The 12,489-nt window shown below is 41.1% G+C and overlaps 4 protein-coding genes across 4 annotated transcripts in view; all 4 read left to right on the forward strand.

Annotated features, from left to right (window-relative positions):
- The window catches only part of LOC131677695 (allatostatin-A), an 83,446-nt gene extending 71,889 nt beyond the window's left edge, over nt 1-11,557 (forward strand). The window contains exons 2-4 of the mRNA XM_058957662.1: nt 9,875-10,228; nt 10,291-10,421; nt 10,491-11,557. Of these exons, the coding sequence (XP_058813645.1) occupies nt 9,918-10,228; nt 10,291-10,421; nt 10,491-10,621 (573 nt within the window). The 5' untranslated portion in view covers nt 9,875-9,917 and the 3' untranslated portion in view covers nt 10,622-11,557. The remainder of the gene's footprint in view (nt 1-9,874; nt 10,229-10,290; nt 10,422-10,490) is intronic.
- Nucleotides 1,433-3,063, forward strand: LOC131695565 (lipase 3-like). The gene is made up of 3 exons (XM_058984106.1): nt 1,433-1,513; nt 1,570-2,106; nt 2,166-3,063. Exons 1-3 carry the CDS (start codon nt 1,433-1,435, stop codon nt 2,706-2,708), a joined length of 1,161 nt encoding a protein of 386 aa, XP_058840089.1. The 3' UTR covers nt 2,709-3,063.
- LOC131695576 (craniofacial development protein 2-like) lies at nt 4,324-7,966 on the forward strand. Its single transcript, XM_058984115.1, has 2 exons — nt 4,324-4,400; nt 7,009-7,966. Exons 1-2 carry the CDS (start codon nt 4,324-4,326, stop codon nt 7,964-7,966), a joined length of 1,035 nt encoding a protein of 344 aa, XP_058840098.1.
- LOC131695584 (uncharacterized) lies at nt 8,854-9,390 on the forward strand. The gene has a single exon (XM_058984118.1). The coding sequence runs from the start codon at nt 8,854-8,856 to the stop codon at nt 9,388-9,390; it is 537 nt and encodes a 178-aa protein (XP_058840101.1).
- Nucleotides 11,558-12,489: the final 932 nt, after the last annotated feature.

Below are 12,489 nucleotides of genomic sequence, written 5' to 3' on the forward strand. Positions count from 1 at the left end.
GTCCATGCTGGAATATTGTAGTATAGTTCGATCACCTTTCTGAATCACACATGGTATTAGAATAGAATCAGTACAAAAGCAATTTTAATCGTTTGCACTTCACAAATTAAGTTGGAAATGAATTCCTCTCCCATAGTCCCTCTTATAAAGCTCGCTGTATGCTCATTAACATCAAAACACTAAAAAGCGCCGAAAATATCAAATGGTCTCATTTGTAAATGATATCTTCGCGTGTCGTATTGATTCAGTTGAACTTCTATCTAAACTTAATTTTTATCCCGGCAGTTACAAAACCGGAATACATTTACAATAAGCAATTTTTCTACAAACCATGCCAATTTTGGACCATGAAATCAGATGGTGGCATCTTACAACAAGCACTGAGAAGTTATTGATTTAACAATGAAAAAAGCAAATTAAAAAAAATCAATTCTATTCGCTATTAAAAACACCCAAAAGTAGCACAATGTAAACCAGATAGTGTTTAGTTTACTTATTATTAATTTATATTTTAAGTCTATACTATATTTTATCATTGTGATAAAACGGTCTACTCTTGTTTGACGACAATAAACAAATAAACAGAAGGCAGAAGACATCTTTTATATTTTCGTGCAAAAGTGAACTACGTAATCTATGTCTGGTGCATTTTTACTCGATACTCTCACTCAGAGTGAGCATAGAAACAAAATTCAGTTTGCAACTGAGATTAAATTTGAACCGAAAATAACAGAGTGAATACGCTGCAATGAACGAATGAGTGACGAGGCAAACAACCGAAACATATTGTTAAAGGCGGTGGGTATGAAGTGAATTTCCTTTCTATTTCAAGCTCACCCGAGAATGTAAGTATTTCTGCGCTCTGGTCGACATAATTCCCCCAGTAACTATGGAAGCTATTTTGTTTTTTCGATTTTTACTTTTTTCGTGGCGCTTTGAAACCCAATACCCGATTTTTGCTCAAAATAAATCGGCTAATACGTTATTGTAAAAAAAAATTATAATTTCATAAAAATCTCTCTTAGCTACCTGGAACTTGATATGGAGAAAAACTGGGAAAAATTTCAAAACGATTTATGGTACACACCGCATTCTCTGCCACTCGCCAAATGTTTAACATTTTGCAATTCAATAGACAAAATCTGTCAAATTAATATTAATTCTGCTGAAGTTAATTTGTCCTAAAACTCACCGCTAGCCACACCACTGCAAAAATACAAATTACTTTCCACGAACCATTAAACCAGCACTCGTATAGTAGTGAAGAACGCTCCAGTCAAAGTACCTGCCAACAAATAAAGCTATCTATCTCGGATACTAATTGCTAGTTATAATTACACAATCATCCATCTAAAAATCAGAACGAGCATTTACATGCCTCATTTTCTATATAAATTATGTCCCCCGAAATGTGCGCTGGACCTATTTGAATATGAACAGCCTACATTGGACACGTTTGCATCCATGCCTGTTGCTGCTCTCTATCGTTTGGTGTGCCAACAAAATTCCCGTTGTAAGTTCGCGCCCAAGATTAAAAATACCAGCTCAAACACAAATTTTCCCCTCTAGGAAAACTCAATCATCCGCTACAGCTATCCGGTGGAAGTTCACAAGGTCACCACAACCGACGGTTACATTTTGAGCCTGGTTCGAATACCAAAAGATGGCCGTCAACCGATTCTCCTGGTGCATGGCCTGATGTGTTCGTCAGCCGAATGGACCGTGTTGGGGAATCAATCGCTGCCTTTGCGTCTATCCGAAGCAAACTACGATGTTTGGTTAGCGAATGCCAGAGGGAACACGTTTTCTCGTCGCCATTCAAAAATCAGCGCATCGAGTAAAAAATTTTGGACCTTTAGCTGGCATGAAATAGGAATGTACGATCTACCGGCAGTGATAGATCGAATTCTGGAGGTAACTGGTTTTCCATCTGTGCATTACGTCGGGCATTCACAGGGATGCACGGCGTTCTGTGTGATGAGTTCCAGCCTCCCGGAGTACGATCGTAAGATCAAAACTGGTCACTTGATGGCGCCGGCAGTCATGATGTATCACACGTACTCGCCACCGATTCGGGTACTGATTCCAAGGGTTAAAGAGCTCAAAGTAGGTACAGTGCTCGAAATTCAACTATTATCGTCAATGATTCCCTTTTTCCTGTGCAGATGCTAGCTGGATTTCTGGGCATATGGGAACTCCTCAGTCGGTCTGACGATTCCTTTATTGGAGCAACGATGACGGCCATACAGGAATCTACACCACCCGAAACATTTTTGTCCATTGCAAACGCCATATCGGGCATGCGTCCGGCGCAACTTAGCCAATCGTTAACCAAACGAATAATGGAAACAATGCCGGCGGGGTCAGCCCTGATGCAGTTCGAACATTACGGCCAAGTGATCGCATCCGGTAGGTTTCAACAGTTTGACTACGGTGCAGCGGAAAACTGGCTGCGGTACAACGCGACAAAACCTCCCAGCTATAAGCTGGAAAAGATTCGAGCTCCGTTGGCGCTTTACTACAGTGATAACGATTGGTTGGTAGCGCTGAAAGATATCCAGCAACTGAAGAACAGGCTCAAGAATGTAATCTTTGATTATCACGTCGAAGGACCGCAGTTTAATCATATAGACTTTATGTTTGATAAGGAAGCTTCTAAGATATACGATGAAATAATACGAATAGTGAAGGAAAGTGATTCGGGGTAGAGCCATTATTGGCTTAAACTGGGTATATTTGTACGACATGTATTAGCTACATGTTGTAAAATGAAACTATTACATAATCAAGTTGTTTTTACGAAGAGGATACGAACCGAGTAAAATTAAAACTGTGTAATGAAATCATTCAAAACTTGCTTTCGTCGTCTTCGATAAAAATACGATGAATCGAAATCACTTTGTAATGTAACACGAACAAATGATATTTGATCCTTCTGAAATTTCCACAGTATATTCAAAATTATCTTCTCCAGCAACGCACGAAGGATTTTATTTTTTATTACATAACTTTATTCATTAGCAATTTTGAGTCAAGTTTTAATTATGTGTTACGAACTCATCTCGTTAGTAACTAGCACCAACTTGGGGCTAATTTATCTAAACTAGTATCAAATTAGCACTAGTTAGACACAATACTTAAAACAGCCATACGACATATGTGAACGCATAAAGCAACGGGTTTGCACCAAGTAATGTCCCTGTAAACAAAGACAAAAGCTTTGGTTTGTTAGGGAACCAAACGCCTGGCATTATGCAATAATAATTCCTAAAAGGGAACAATTGGCTTAAACCAATTTGCGCATTGAGGCAATTTAGATACATCGTCTAGCTTGGCCCCAAGTTGATGCTAGTTACTGACGAGATGAATTCGAAATTCAAAAATTAAACTTAATTTAAGTTAGGTCTTGTATCCTTAATGCGAAAATTATTTTCATTCATTTTTTCCCTTTTGGGAATTATTGTTGCTTAATTGTGTGTTGATTTTTATGATGTTTTCAGCGTTTTTCTATTAAAAAGTGTGCTATTTCGCTAAAAATCAACATATCAAAAACGTGGTATGTAACAGGTATTCAATAAAAAATGAGAATTTTTCAGTCATGTGGTTAAAAAACAAAAAAAAACAAAAATTCAGCGAAATCAGTGTTTTTATTAAAAACATAATGTTTATTCTTCTAAAAAATGAATATTGGAGAAGGGGCCCTGGTCACCCGTGCGACGCAACTAAGTCGCGATGCTCTCACAACAGTGCTGGACGGCACTGACGTCCATCTTCCGGATATAATTCTGTGTCCTGCTTCGTATTTTTGGCCCACCAATTATTTTTGTACACTGGAGCACTGAGGGAGCCGAAAAATCCTCGATGGAACGGCACTGGGACAAGTTGGTCGGGTTCCTTTCTTTCGGCACGTACGGTATCTTTTTCTGCTTAAGATACTCCAGCGTCTTCTTGGCGTAATGGGAAGACGCTTTGTCCCGAAAAAAGGCGTACTTTCCATCCGCACGATGCTCCTTTAAGAACGGTAGAAGAATTTTCTCAACACATTCCTTCTGATACACTTGTCGATTGATGGCCAGACCGCTTGGCTTGAACCACGACTTTGAAATCCCTCTGTCCGATATGGCGATGTACAGCATAACATTATTTTCAACTTTATGCTTAAACTTATATTTTACTCCAGGGGGTGTGGCCGACTTGTCGCTGGAATAGTAGCTGTCATTTTCTGGAATGTGTGTCTTCATGAGCGGAAAGTAACTTTCGTCGTCCAGAACGAACGACGCCCCGCGGTAGTTCTTCGTCATCCACCGGCACTGCGATTTTACGATGGCTATCTGCTCGTACGTGTACTCGGGGGACCGAGTCTTCTCCCGACAGATGATGTCCTTCATCTTGAAGTTTCGGTGAATCAAAGTATGGGTGGGAGCAGTGATATTTTCGACCGGTGTCCGCAAACTCGTTCCGTCCTTGTTGTCGAACAGCTTTTTCAACGCGTCCTTCTTCTTCGTCATTATCTTCGCCGGACGATCCACGCTCAGAGATGCCAGAATCCGGTAAACTGTATTCACGGGCACGTTTTCGCCTCGAAAGTAGTCTTCCTTAAACTTTCTTCCACGATGACCATTGACCATGCGTTTCGTAAAACCGTACAACACGCTCGCGGAGTGCTTGCTGTTTCGGCGCCATCTTCGATTGAACTGACAGCACCCGAGCAAAAAGAAACATGCCACCTATTTCTAGGGAGTTCAGAGAGCAATTCTCTTGGAGAGAAAAAAAATTACGCCCTTTACTTAAATTACAGAAAGGTATTGAAATCATTCTCATTTTTTATTTAACATTCGTTACGTCGCTTCCTATCGTTCCAAGGGATCGGAAGAAACGTTTGTGTTTGACTCCAACTCAAAAATTTATGAGAGACAGATTTTCAGCCGCTGACCCTTTCCAAAAAACTCGCCGGCGGGCAAATTTTTATTCATTTCGTTTATTTGATAGGCACTAATGCGTTAGCTTGGCGGTGCCAAATTCTTTTGTTTTTACATTTTGTATATTTTAAAACTAGGAGGTTACAATGTTGAAATATTTTTTTAAAAAAGAAAAATTTTACAGCTATCTTAAGACTAGAAATAAGATTCTATATACAAGAGAGAGGCGAAAGATTTTTTTTTTGAAAAAATTTTAAAACAAGGAATTCAATAGTAATAATTTTTAGGAAATATTTACAGTTATCTTAAAACTAACAATATAGTTTGGTATGCCGGCGGGCAAATGCTTCACAGCCGCCATCTTTCGATGATTTATTGTACATCAGCAGGCCCATGGTATGCGGGTGGCCTCCACCAAGGGAACCAGCCTTAGGGGGCGCAGAAATCTTGATTTGCTTTATGAACAAAGTGAGGATAAGTTGTCCATTTCTTGGTACACTCAGTAAAGTAAGATCGTGGTCGCATTTATTAACAGTTAGGAATAGCTCACACCGTAGTTTTTTTAAGATGTAGAAGGTACTCTTGTTGTTGATGCTTTGAAAATATAGTCAGCTCTTCATCAAATTTGCTTGAATTTCCGTCGAACTATTAATATCATTATTTTGCATCTTCGTGTCAGGTGATGTTTTTGTGTGTTCATCCCAAAGGATCAAACATGTCTCGCGTAGCGGCCGCGAGGTATATGAGAAGGCCGAAGGCATTTGGAACGAAACGGGTAAACCGATATTGTGATGGATTGTGGCTCCGGAGAAGTGTCGAAATCGTGGAAGAATGATAAGCGATCTGTTTTATAAAGATTCCTGAAATAGGATAAAATCAACCATCAATACAAAAAGGAATCTTTTACCCACCCTGCAAACGAACGAAAAATAGATTTTTCAAGGCGATAACGATCCCAAACACCGAAGTAGATTTGCGCAGCGTTTGAAAGGATCAGAATAACGTCGTCGGTTTAGCTTGCCACACCGTCGATCTTAACTATGCGATAGGGCATGTAGACGCGGTAGGCCTTCATAAAAGACGTATTCCTGTAGTGTGATTATCTTGTTTTAGACAATATATCATATCTGAGTTTATCTGCATGAACTTTTGAAATATCTATCATAGCTGAACATTTCTTAAACAAGTAGCGTAATTTTTTTTAAAAAAAATGTACAGTTCCAGATTTGCGACTGCAATTTACACGAAATAAGCGACAGTCAAACACGAACTTCGGTGTTCAGTCGAATCTTCAGAAAATCGGTATTTACGGTATTTTTTTTACAAGTTCCAACAAAAAAGCTGCGTCAGTCACCTTCAAACGCAGTGAATTTATATTTAAGGAATTGTCTCTACGAGTAATTCGAAGACCACTATAAATAAAAAATAACTCAATTAATAAATAAAGAAAAAATTAAATGAAAAATGAAAAAAAAGATAATATTTCTGATTTAGAATTTTGATCTCCTTCGAAAAATAAGACAAATAACACGCAGGGCGATAGCGTGGCGGAGTCTTTGTTTTGCGCCCCGTTGGTGTTTGCAAAGGATGAGTTGGCAAGAAAAAGGAGCGTCCAAAATAGCTCTGGTTATCACAAATTCCTACCTCACGCTTCCAAGGGTCGAACTATTACAAATGACCGCCAGCTGAGAGTTGCGTGCTTAGTTGGCGGTCATTTGTAATAGTTTGTAATAGTAGCTTAGCGGTAGAATAAGAAACGCCACATCGCGCCAGCTACACCTAAGGTGCCAGCCCCACCAGCCCGATGTAGATAGCGCGACCCCAGTAAGGTAGTCTATCAAAATACCCAAAACACCACGAAAGACAAGAGTAGAGCAAAAAACGAGCTGGATTTACGGCAAACGACCCGGTAACGAATAAAGGATAACGATTGGAAACTGGGATCTTAGAAGTAAGAACTTTGAATGAACCTGGGTTGCGAACTACGTAATGTTGACGTGCAGGTGGCAGCAATACAGGAAGTACGATTGACGCAAACCGGAGAATGCGTATTCAGAGCAGTGAACCCCATTGTGAATACTTCATTCAGGTACCACCTCTACTACAGCGGAGGTGAAAGAGCAGAACATGGTGTTGGTTTCATTGTGATCGGGAAGCAGATGAAGCGAGTTATTCGGTGGAAGCCGATAAACGACCGAATCTGTGTGTTAAGAATTAAGGGCAAGTTCTTTAACTACAGCCTGATCAGTATTTATGTACCAACTAACGAAAAGCCCGATGATACGAAGGACGCGTTCTATGAAAGCTTAGATAAAGCCTACAGAGATTGTCCAAGAAAAGAAGTTAAAATAGTCATCGAAGATGCTAACGCACATGTTGGGAGGGAGCAGTTCCTTTACCCAATTATTGGTACGCAGAGCCTTCATTCTGCTACCAATGATAATGGCCTGCGGCTTGTAACTTTCGCTGCTGCTAGGAGGATGGCAATCAATAGTACCTATTTTGCATGTAAGGATATCCGAAAGCACACCTGGAGACACGCAATTGGCAGTACTTATTCCCAAATAGACCACGTACTGGTTGATGAACGGCATTTCATCGACGTGATTGATGTGAGGACCTTCAGAGGCCCAAACATCGACTTGGGTCATTATCTCGTAATAGCAAAGATTCGTGCACGATTATCCAGCGTCACGAGTCAAAGAAACAACAGAACGATGCGATTCAATATCCAACGTTTTTCGGCTGAAGGTGTAGCAACTGAGTATCGCCAGAAGCTGGATGAGCGGATAGATGAGACCAACGTAACTGGTAATGTCCAACAGCATGTGGGAGGCTGTCCACGAAGCTGTGATTATAACGGCACAAGAAGTGATAGGTACAGCTCAGCGGCGCCAACGAAGCGGTTGATTCGATTAAAAGTCAGCCAGAGAGTGCCGAACGAGAAGAATGCGAGCAGAAACCGGATGCTAGTAATTGGTACACGCCTCAACAGAGAGCGGTACGGGGAAGCGAGAAGTGCCGAGAAACGAACACATTGCGAATAGAAAAGGCAGAACGAAGAAAGTGTGATTGCTGAAGCGCAAGAAAGCATGGACCGAAATGATATGCGGAGATTTTATGGAACTGTAAACGGTGCGCGACAAAAATCGGCACCAGTGCCCGTTATGTGCAATGACCGAGAGGGAAACTTGCTGACAGACAAAACAATGGTGGCTGCCCGGTGGAGGGACGAGATCCCGATTGAACTTCTCAAACACGGTAGTGAGCAGCTGCATCAAATAATCCACCGCATTGTTCTAAGAATATGGGCGGACGAAGAATTGCCTACTAGTTGTTTGGATGGACACATTTGCCCCATCTAAAAGAAAGGGCACATTATTAGAGAGGGCTGCGCTTATATGAGGGGTATATCTCTCCTGAACTCGGCGTACAAAATACTTTCGCGTATCCTGTTTGGCTGACTAAGACCGCTTGAGGAGTCATTCGTCAGCGAATACCGGGCTGGATTTCGTGAGGGCCGACAAATTCCGGGAGTACAATTTGCAGACCCACCATCTGTTCATTGATTTTAAGGCGACGTACGACTCGGTGAAAAGAAATTAACTGTGGCAGATTATGTCATGGTGTTCCAGCGAAACTGATTAGACTGATACGTGCGACGTTGGATGGTTCAAAATCAAGTATTCGGATTGCAGATGAGATCTCAACCTCATTTGTGATGGACTGAAGCAAGGCGATGCACTTTCATATTTGCTGTTCAATATTGCTCTTAAAGGAGCTATCAGGAGAGCTGGTGTGCAAAGGAACGTAACTATCACCACCGCATATGCTCCTTGGTTTTGCGGACTATATAGAGCAGCGGAAGAGGCCCTCAATGCCTTTTAAGAGGGAGACAGCAAGGATAGGCTTAGTCATCATCTCAGCCAAGACAATGTACACGGTTGCAGGTAAAGAGAGAGGCAGGTCTAGTGGTGTTGGTTCCGAGGTAGTACTTGATGGTGACGTATTTGAAGTGGTCGAAGAATTCGTTTATCTTGGTACACTTGTGACTTGCGACAAATATGTTTGCCGTGAGGTAAAAAGCCGTATTGCAGCTGCCAACAGGGCCTTTAACGGTCTACGTAACCAGCTTAGGTCTCGCAACCTGCAAACGTCAACAAAATTCGCCTTATACAAGATACTGGTCCTCCCTGTCGCTCTTTATGGCCACGAAGCGTGGACGTTGAGGGAGGCAGATAGGAGAGGATTCGGAGTCTTCGAGCGTAAAGTGCTGCGGACAATACTCCGCGGGATATGCGAGAATGGAGTGTGGTGCAATCATGGGTTGTACCAAGTATACAAAACTGCGGGTATTGTTAAACAGATTAAATACGACATAAATGGGCTCTTCATGTGCTACGAATGCCGGAAGAAGAATTACGAAAACAATATTCAGCAGGGAGCTAGGAAGAGGATGCCGACTTCGTGAGAGGCCACGAACACGTTGGCTATACGCAGTGGAAGAGGATCTGAGTTCCCTGATCGTGCGGGGGAACTGGAAGGAAGCCGCCCAAGATCGACAAAGATGGAGCTCTACTACATGCCCGGCATTGGCGAGATGACGCTGTAACCAATAAGGTATCAAGGTATGGTGTTTGTTTTGGCTGTCTTCCGCAATTCGACTTCCGAACAATAATTTAGTCACGGATGATGTCCCGCAAGCACAGAAGTGCTGATTGCTGATGTATTCACAGCGAAATAAAAAAAATAATTCATAGATGACAGATATTTATACTTTTTATGATCAGTATGCACAAGTATAACAGTTGTGAGATGTGTAATTAAGTTAGTCACATAATCGAAAAAATACAATAAATATAAATGCAAAAAAATAAAAAATGCAGTAGATATAAACAATATAAACAATTATTTCATGGTCTCAACCGCGATCCCTTCTCGTCCTATCATTACAGCTTGCAAACCATCTCCAACCACTTCAGCCGACTCCTTCCCACCATGCGACCCAACAGCATGACACCGCTGATGGTTCTGAGTACTGTCGCCATCATTCTCTGTCTGGCCTGTGCAGCCTACAGTTCCGGTAGTACTGGTCCCGAGCAGACACTATTCAGCAACGGCCAAAGCTCCGATACGGATGCCGACGACCGAGGCCAGCGGGAAATTTCACAGGCCACATTCCAGCATCTGCTTGCCGTCCGTTCGCCCAAGTACAACTTTGGGCTCGGGAAGCGGCGGTACATTATCGAGGACGTTCCTGGAGCTAAGCGGCTGCCACACTACAATTTCGGGCTGGGAAAACGAGGGAGGTAAGAATCAGAGAAGGCGACATGAAATGTAAATGTATAATGGTTCCTACCGTTTGCAATAGGATGGACCTGTTTGACTACGAGGAGGATTCTGGTTTGCCGAGTTGGAGCGATGAGTACTCTGGAATAATATCTAAAGACATTCCAGACTACGAAATGGAAAAGGACAAAGCCGACGAGAAGCGCTCTCCAGGTAAAGTCTTACTGACATGTTGAAGTCATGTGTAATTCTAAAAATGACATTTTTTCACTCTTATGATAGGCGCCTACCGATACCATTTCGGACTGGGCAAGAGACGAGTGTACGATTTTGGATTGGGCAAGCGCTCGTCTCAGGGTGTCGAAGAGAAGCGACTGCCGAATCGGTACAACTTTGGACTCGGTCGTCGTTAATCAATCGTTGAACAGCGTAATTAGTCACCCTTAACGGAATCCACTGGACCTGTACATTGACCCTGGCCAAGTTCTTCTGCACCCCAGCAATGATGTCTACCATCAACAAAACGAATGACTATACAATGTATACAAACAAAGCTAAACAGAACACTAAATACTACAACAGTGAAAGAACAAACGCGAAAAAACATGCGTATATATGCCCCCCAAAACAATAATCTATTTATGAGCATTTATTGTTTCGAAAACCAACCGTTCTAATTATTATTTGTGAGATATCATACAATGTATCTAAAATATGAACCACTATTCAATACTTTAACCTGTCATTAGTCATGAGCAAAGTGTAATTCGGAGACGTGTGCTAATGTGCCAAATATTATATTTACTATACAAATCATTATGATAGTATAAGCAACATGAACAGTACCATTTTCTGTACATTTTCTTACAATCTCTCTCTGTGTAAGAAACTTATATGAAATTGGAAGAAGCACGAAACTGTGTTTGGATTACTAACCGAACCCGAAACCAACCCAAACAATGTAAATAGGAGCCCACCAGCAAGATTATGAAATATACGAAACGGTTCTACGAGAGAAAACGAAGCCCTTGTTAGTACATCAGTACCACGTTGTCGATATTCTCCATCAGAAATGAATATCGTTTCTGATGTAAAAAAGCGACGCAGTAAATACGACATCCAGCAGGAGAAACGCCAAAAATGCATCTGGAGAACCGGCTATATTCATGTGAATTGTTTTATGAAAATATTTTAAAACTGTTGATATCCAAAGTGACATGATCAAGAACGCATTTTAAATCGTTGTTTACACACAATTAAGCATCAATTATACTGAAGTAAAATACAAACTGTTGTAAAAATGCCAAGGAATGATAATAAAGTTGAGCAAAAGCCAAGGAAGTTCGGAATTATGAATTTGATTTATTAGACGAAACCAAAGAAATGATTTTCAGAATTTTGTGAAAAAAAGTATTTGTCACTGGTATCCCGAGCAAATACTTATGGGTTCAAACACCACAAAGTCCCTTGAAAAGACCTTCGACATGGTCCGTGCCAAAATTCACAACCATCAAGACACCATAAAATGGTCTCAATAGCCCATAAATAAACCAACATATGGTAATGGTGTTTTCATGGGTTGAACGTATTTCAAACGCCCATGTCAAACCGCATGAGCATGGGGGTATTATGGGCTTTCCGTTTGCTCGGGATGCCGGACTGCGCTCTCGATAATATAGGGTAAAAGGGTATAATACGCCCCACCGGGGCAAAATGGATTCCTGAATTATCTAAAAAGTAAAAATGACTGATAACAGTATCGTTTCATGAAATCAACGTACTAAGTTAGTTTGGTATTTTTAATATGTTGCAAAACAACAATATACATAAAAGTTTCAAAAGAGCTACTTTGATGTAAGCTTCCACTTTTTCCAATAGCATTACAACCAATTAGAAACAGTCGAATTAGATATAACTATTTCAAGTAGCTTACTAGAATATTATAGTTACTATCTTAGTTTTTAGCTTGGCTTAAAACTATGTGGGTGTAGAATTATTCATGTATTCACAACAGCTCATCACCAGTCTACTTTCTACCTCTGCCGCTGTCAGACGTACAATCGAGCCAAGTGAACAACAGGCCTCTCGATCTAGTGTACATTGTCTCGAGAACAAAGGTAGCATCGGATTATTCTTGTTACCATGAGTAAAGTTGACGAAAAAGCTCTACTCCGACCCAACGCCGCGGTCGTTAACTTGAAATTTTGTTCAACGCGCCCGAGTTTTTGTGAAGTGGAATACCTTTTGAAGGTAAAAATGAAACTTAGACTTACGGAAGTGT

Source organism: Topomyia yanbarensis, chromosome 1 (assembly GCF_030247195.1).
Source record: "Topomyia yanbarensis strain Yona2022 chromosome 1, ASM3024719v1, whole genome shotgun sequence".
Classification (NCBI taxonomy): Eukaryota; Metazoa; Arthropoda; class Insecta; order Diptera; family Culicidae; genus Topomyia; species Topomyia yanbarensis.

What these genes read in the sequence shown, in the direction of transcription:
- LOC131695565 (XM_058984106.1), top strand. Translation starts at nt 1,433, where the DNA reads ATGAACAGCCTACATTGGACACGTTTGCATCCATGCCTGTTGCTGCTC. An exon ending in GTGCCAACAAAATTCCCGTT is followed by an intron (nt 1,514 to 1,569) that starts GTAAGTTCGCGC and finishes TTTCCCCTCTAG; the next exon opens with GAAAACTCAATCATCCGCTA. An exon ending in CAAGGGTTAAAGAGCTCAAA is followed by an intron (nt 2,107 to 2,165) that starts GTAGGTACAGTG and finishes TTTCCTGTGCAG; the next exon opens with ATGCTAGCTGGATTTCTGGG.
- LOC131695576 (XM_058984115.1), top strand. Translation starts at nt 4,324, where the DNA reads ATGGCTATCTGCTCGTACGTGTACTCGGGGGACCGAGTCTTCTCCCGA. An exon ending in TCCTTCATCTTGAAGTTTCG is followed by an intron (nt 4,401 to 7,008) that starts GTGAATCAAAGT and finishes TACTTCATTCAG; the next exon opens with GTACCACCTCTACTACAGCG.
- LOC131695584 (XM_058984118.1), top strand. Translation starts at nt 8,854, where the DNA reads ATGTACACGGTTGCAGGTAAAGAGAGAGGCAGGTCTAGTGGTGTTGGT.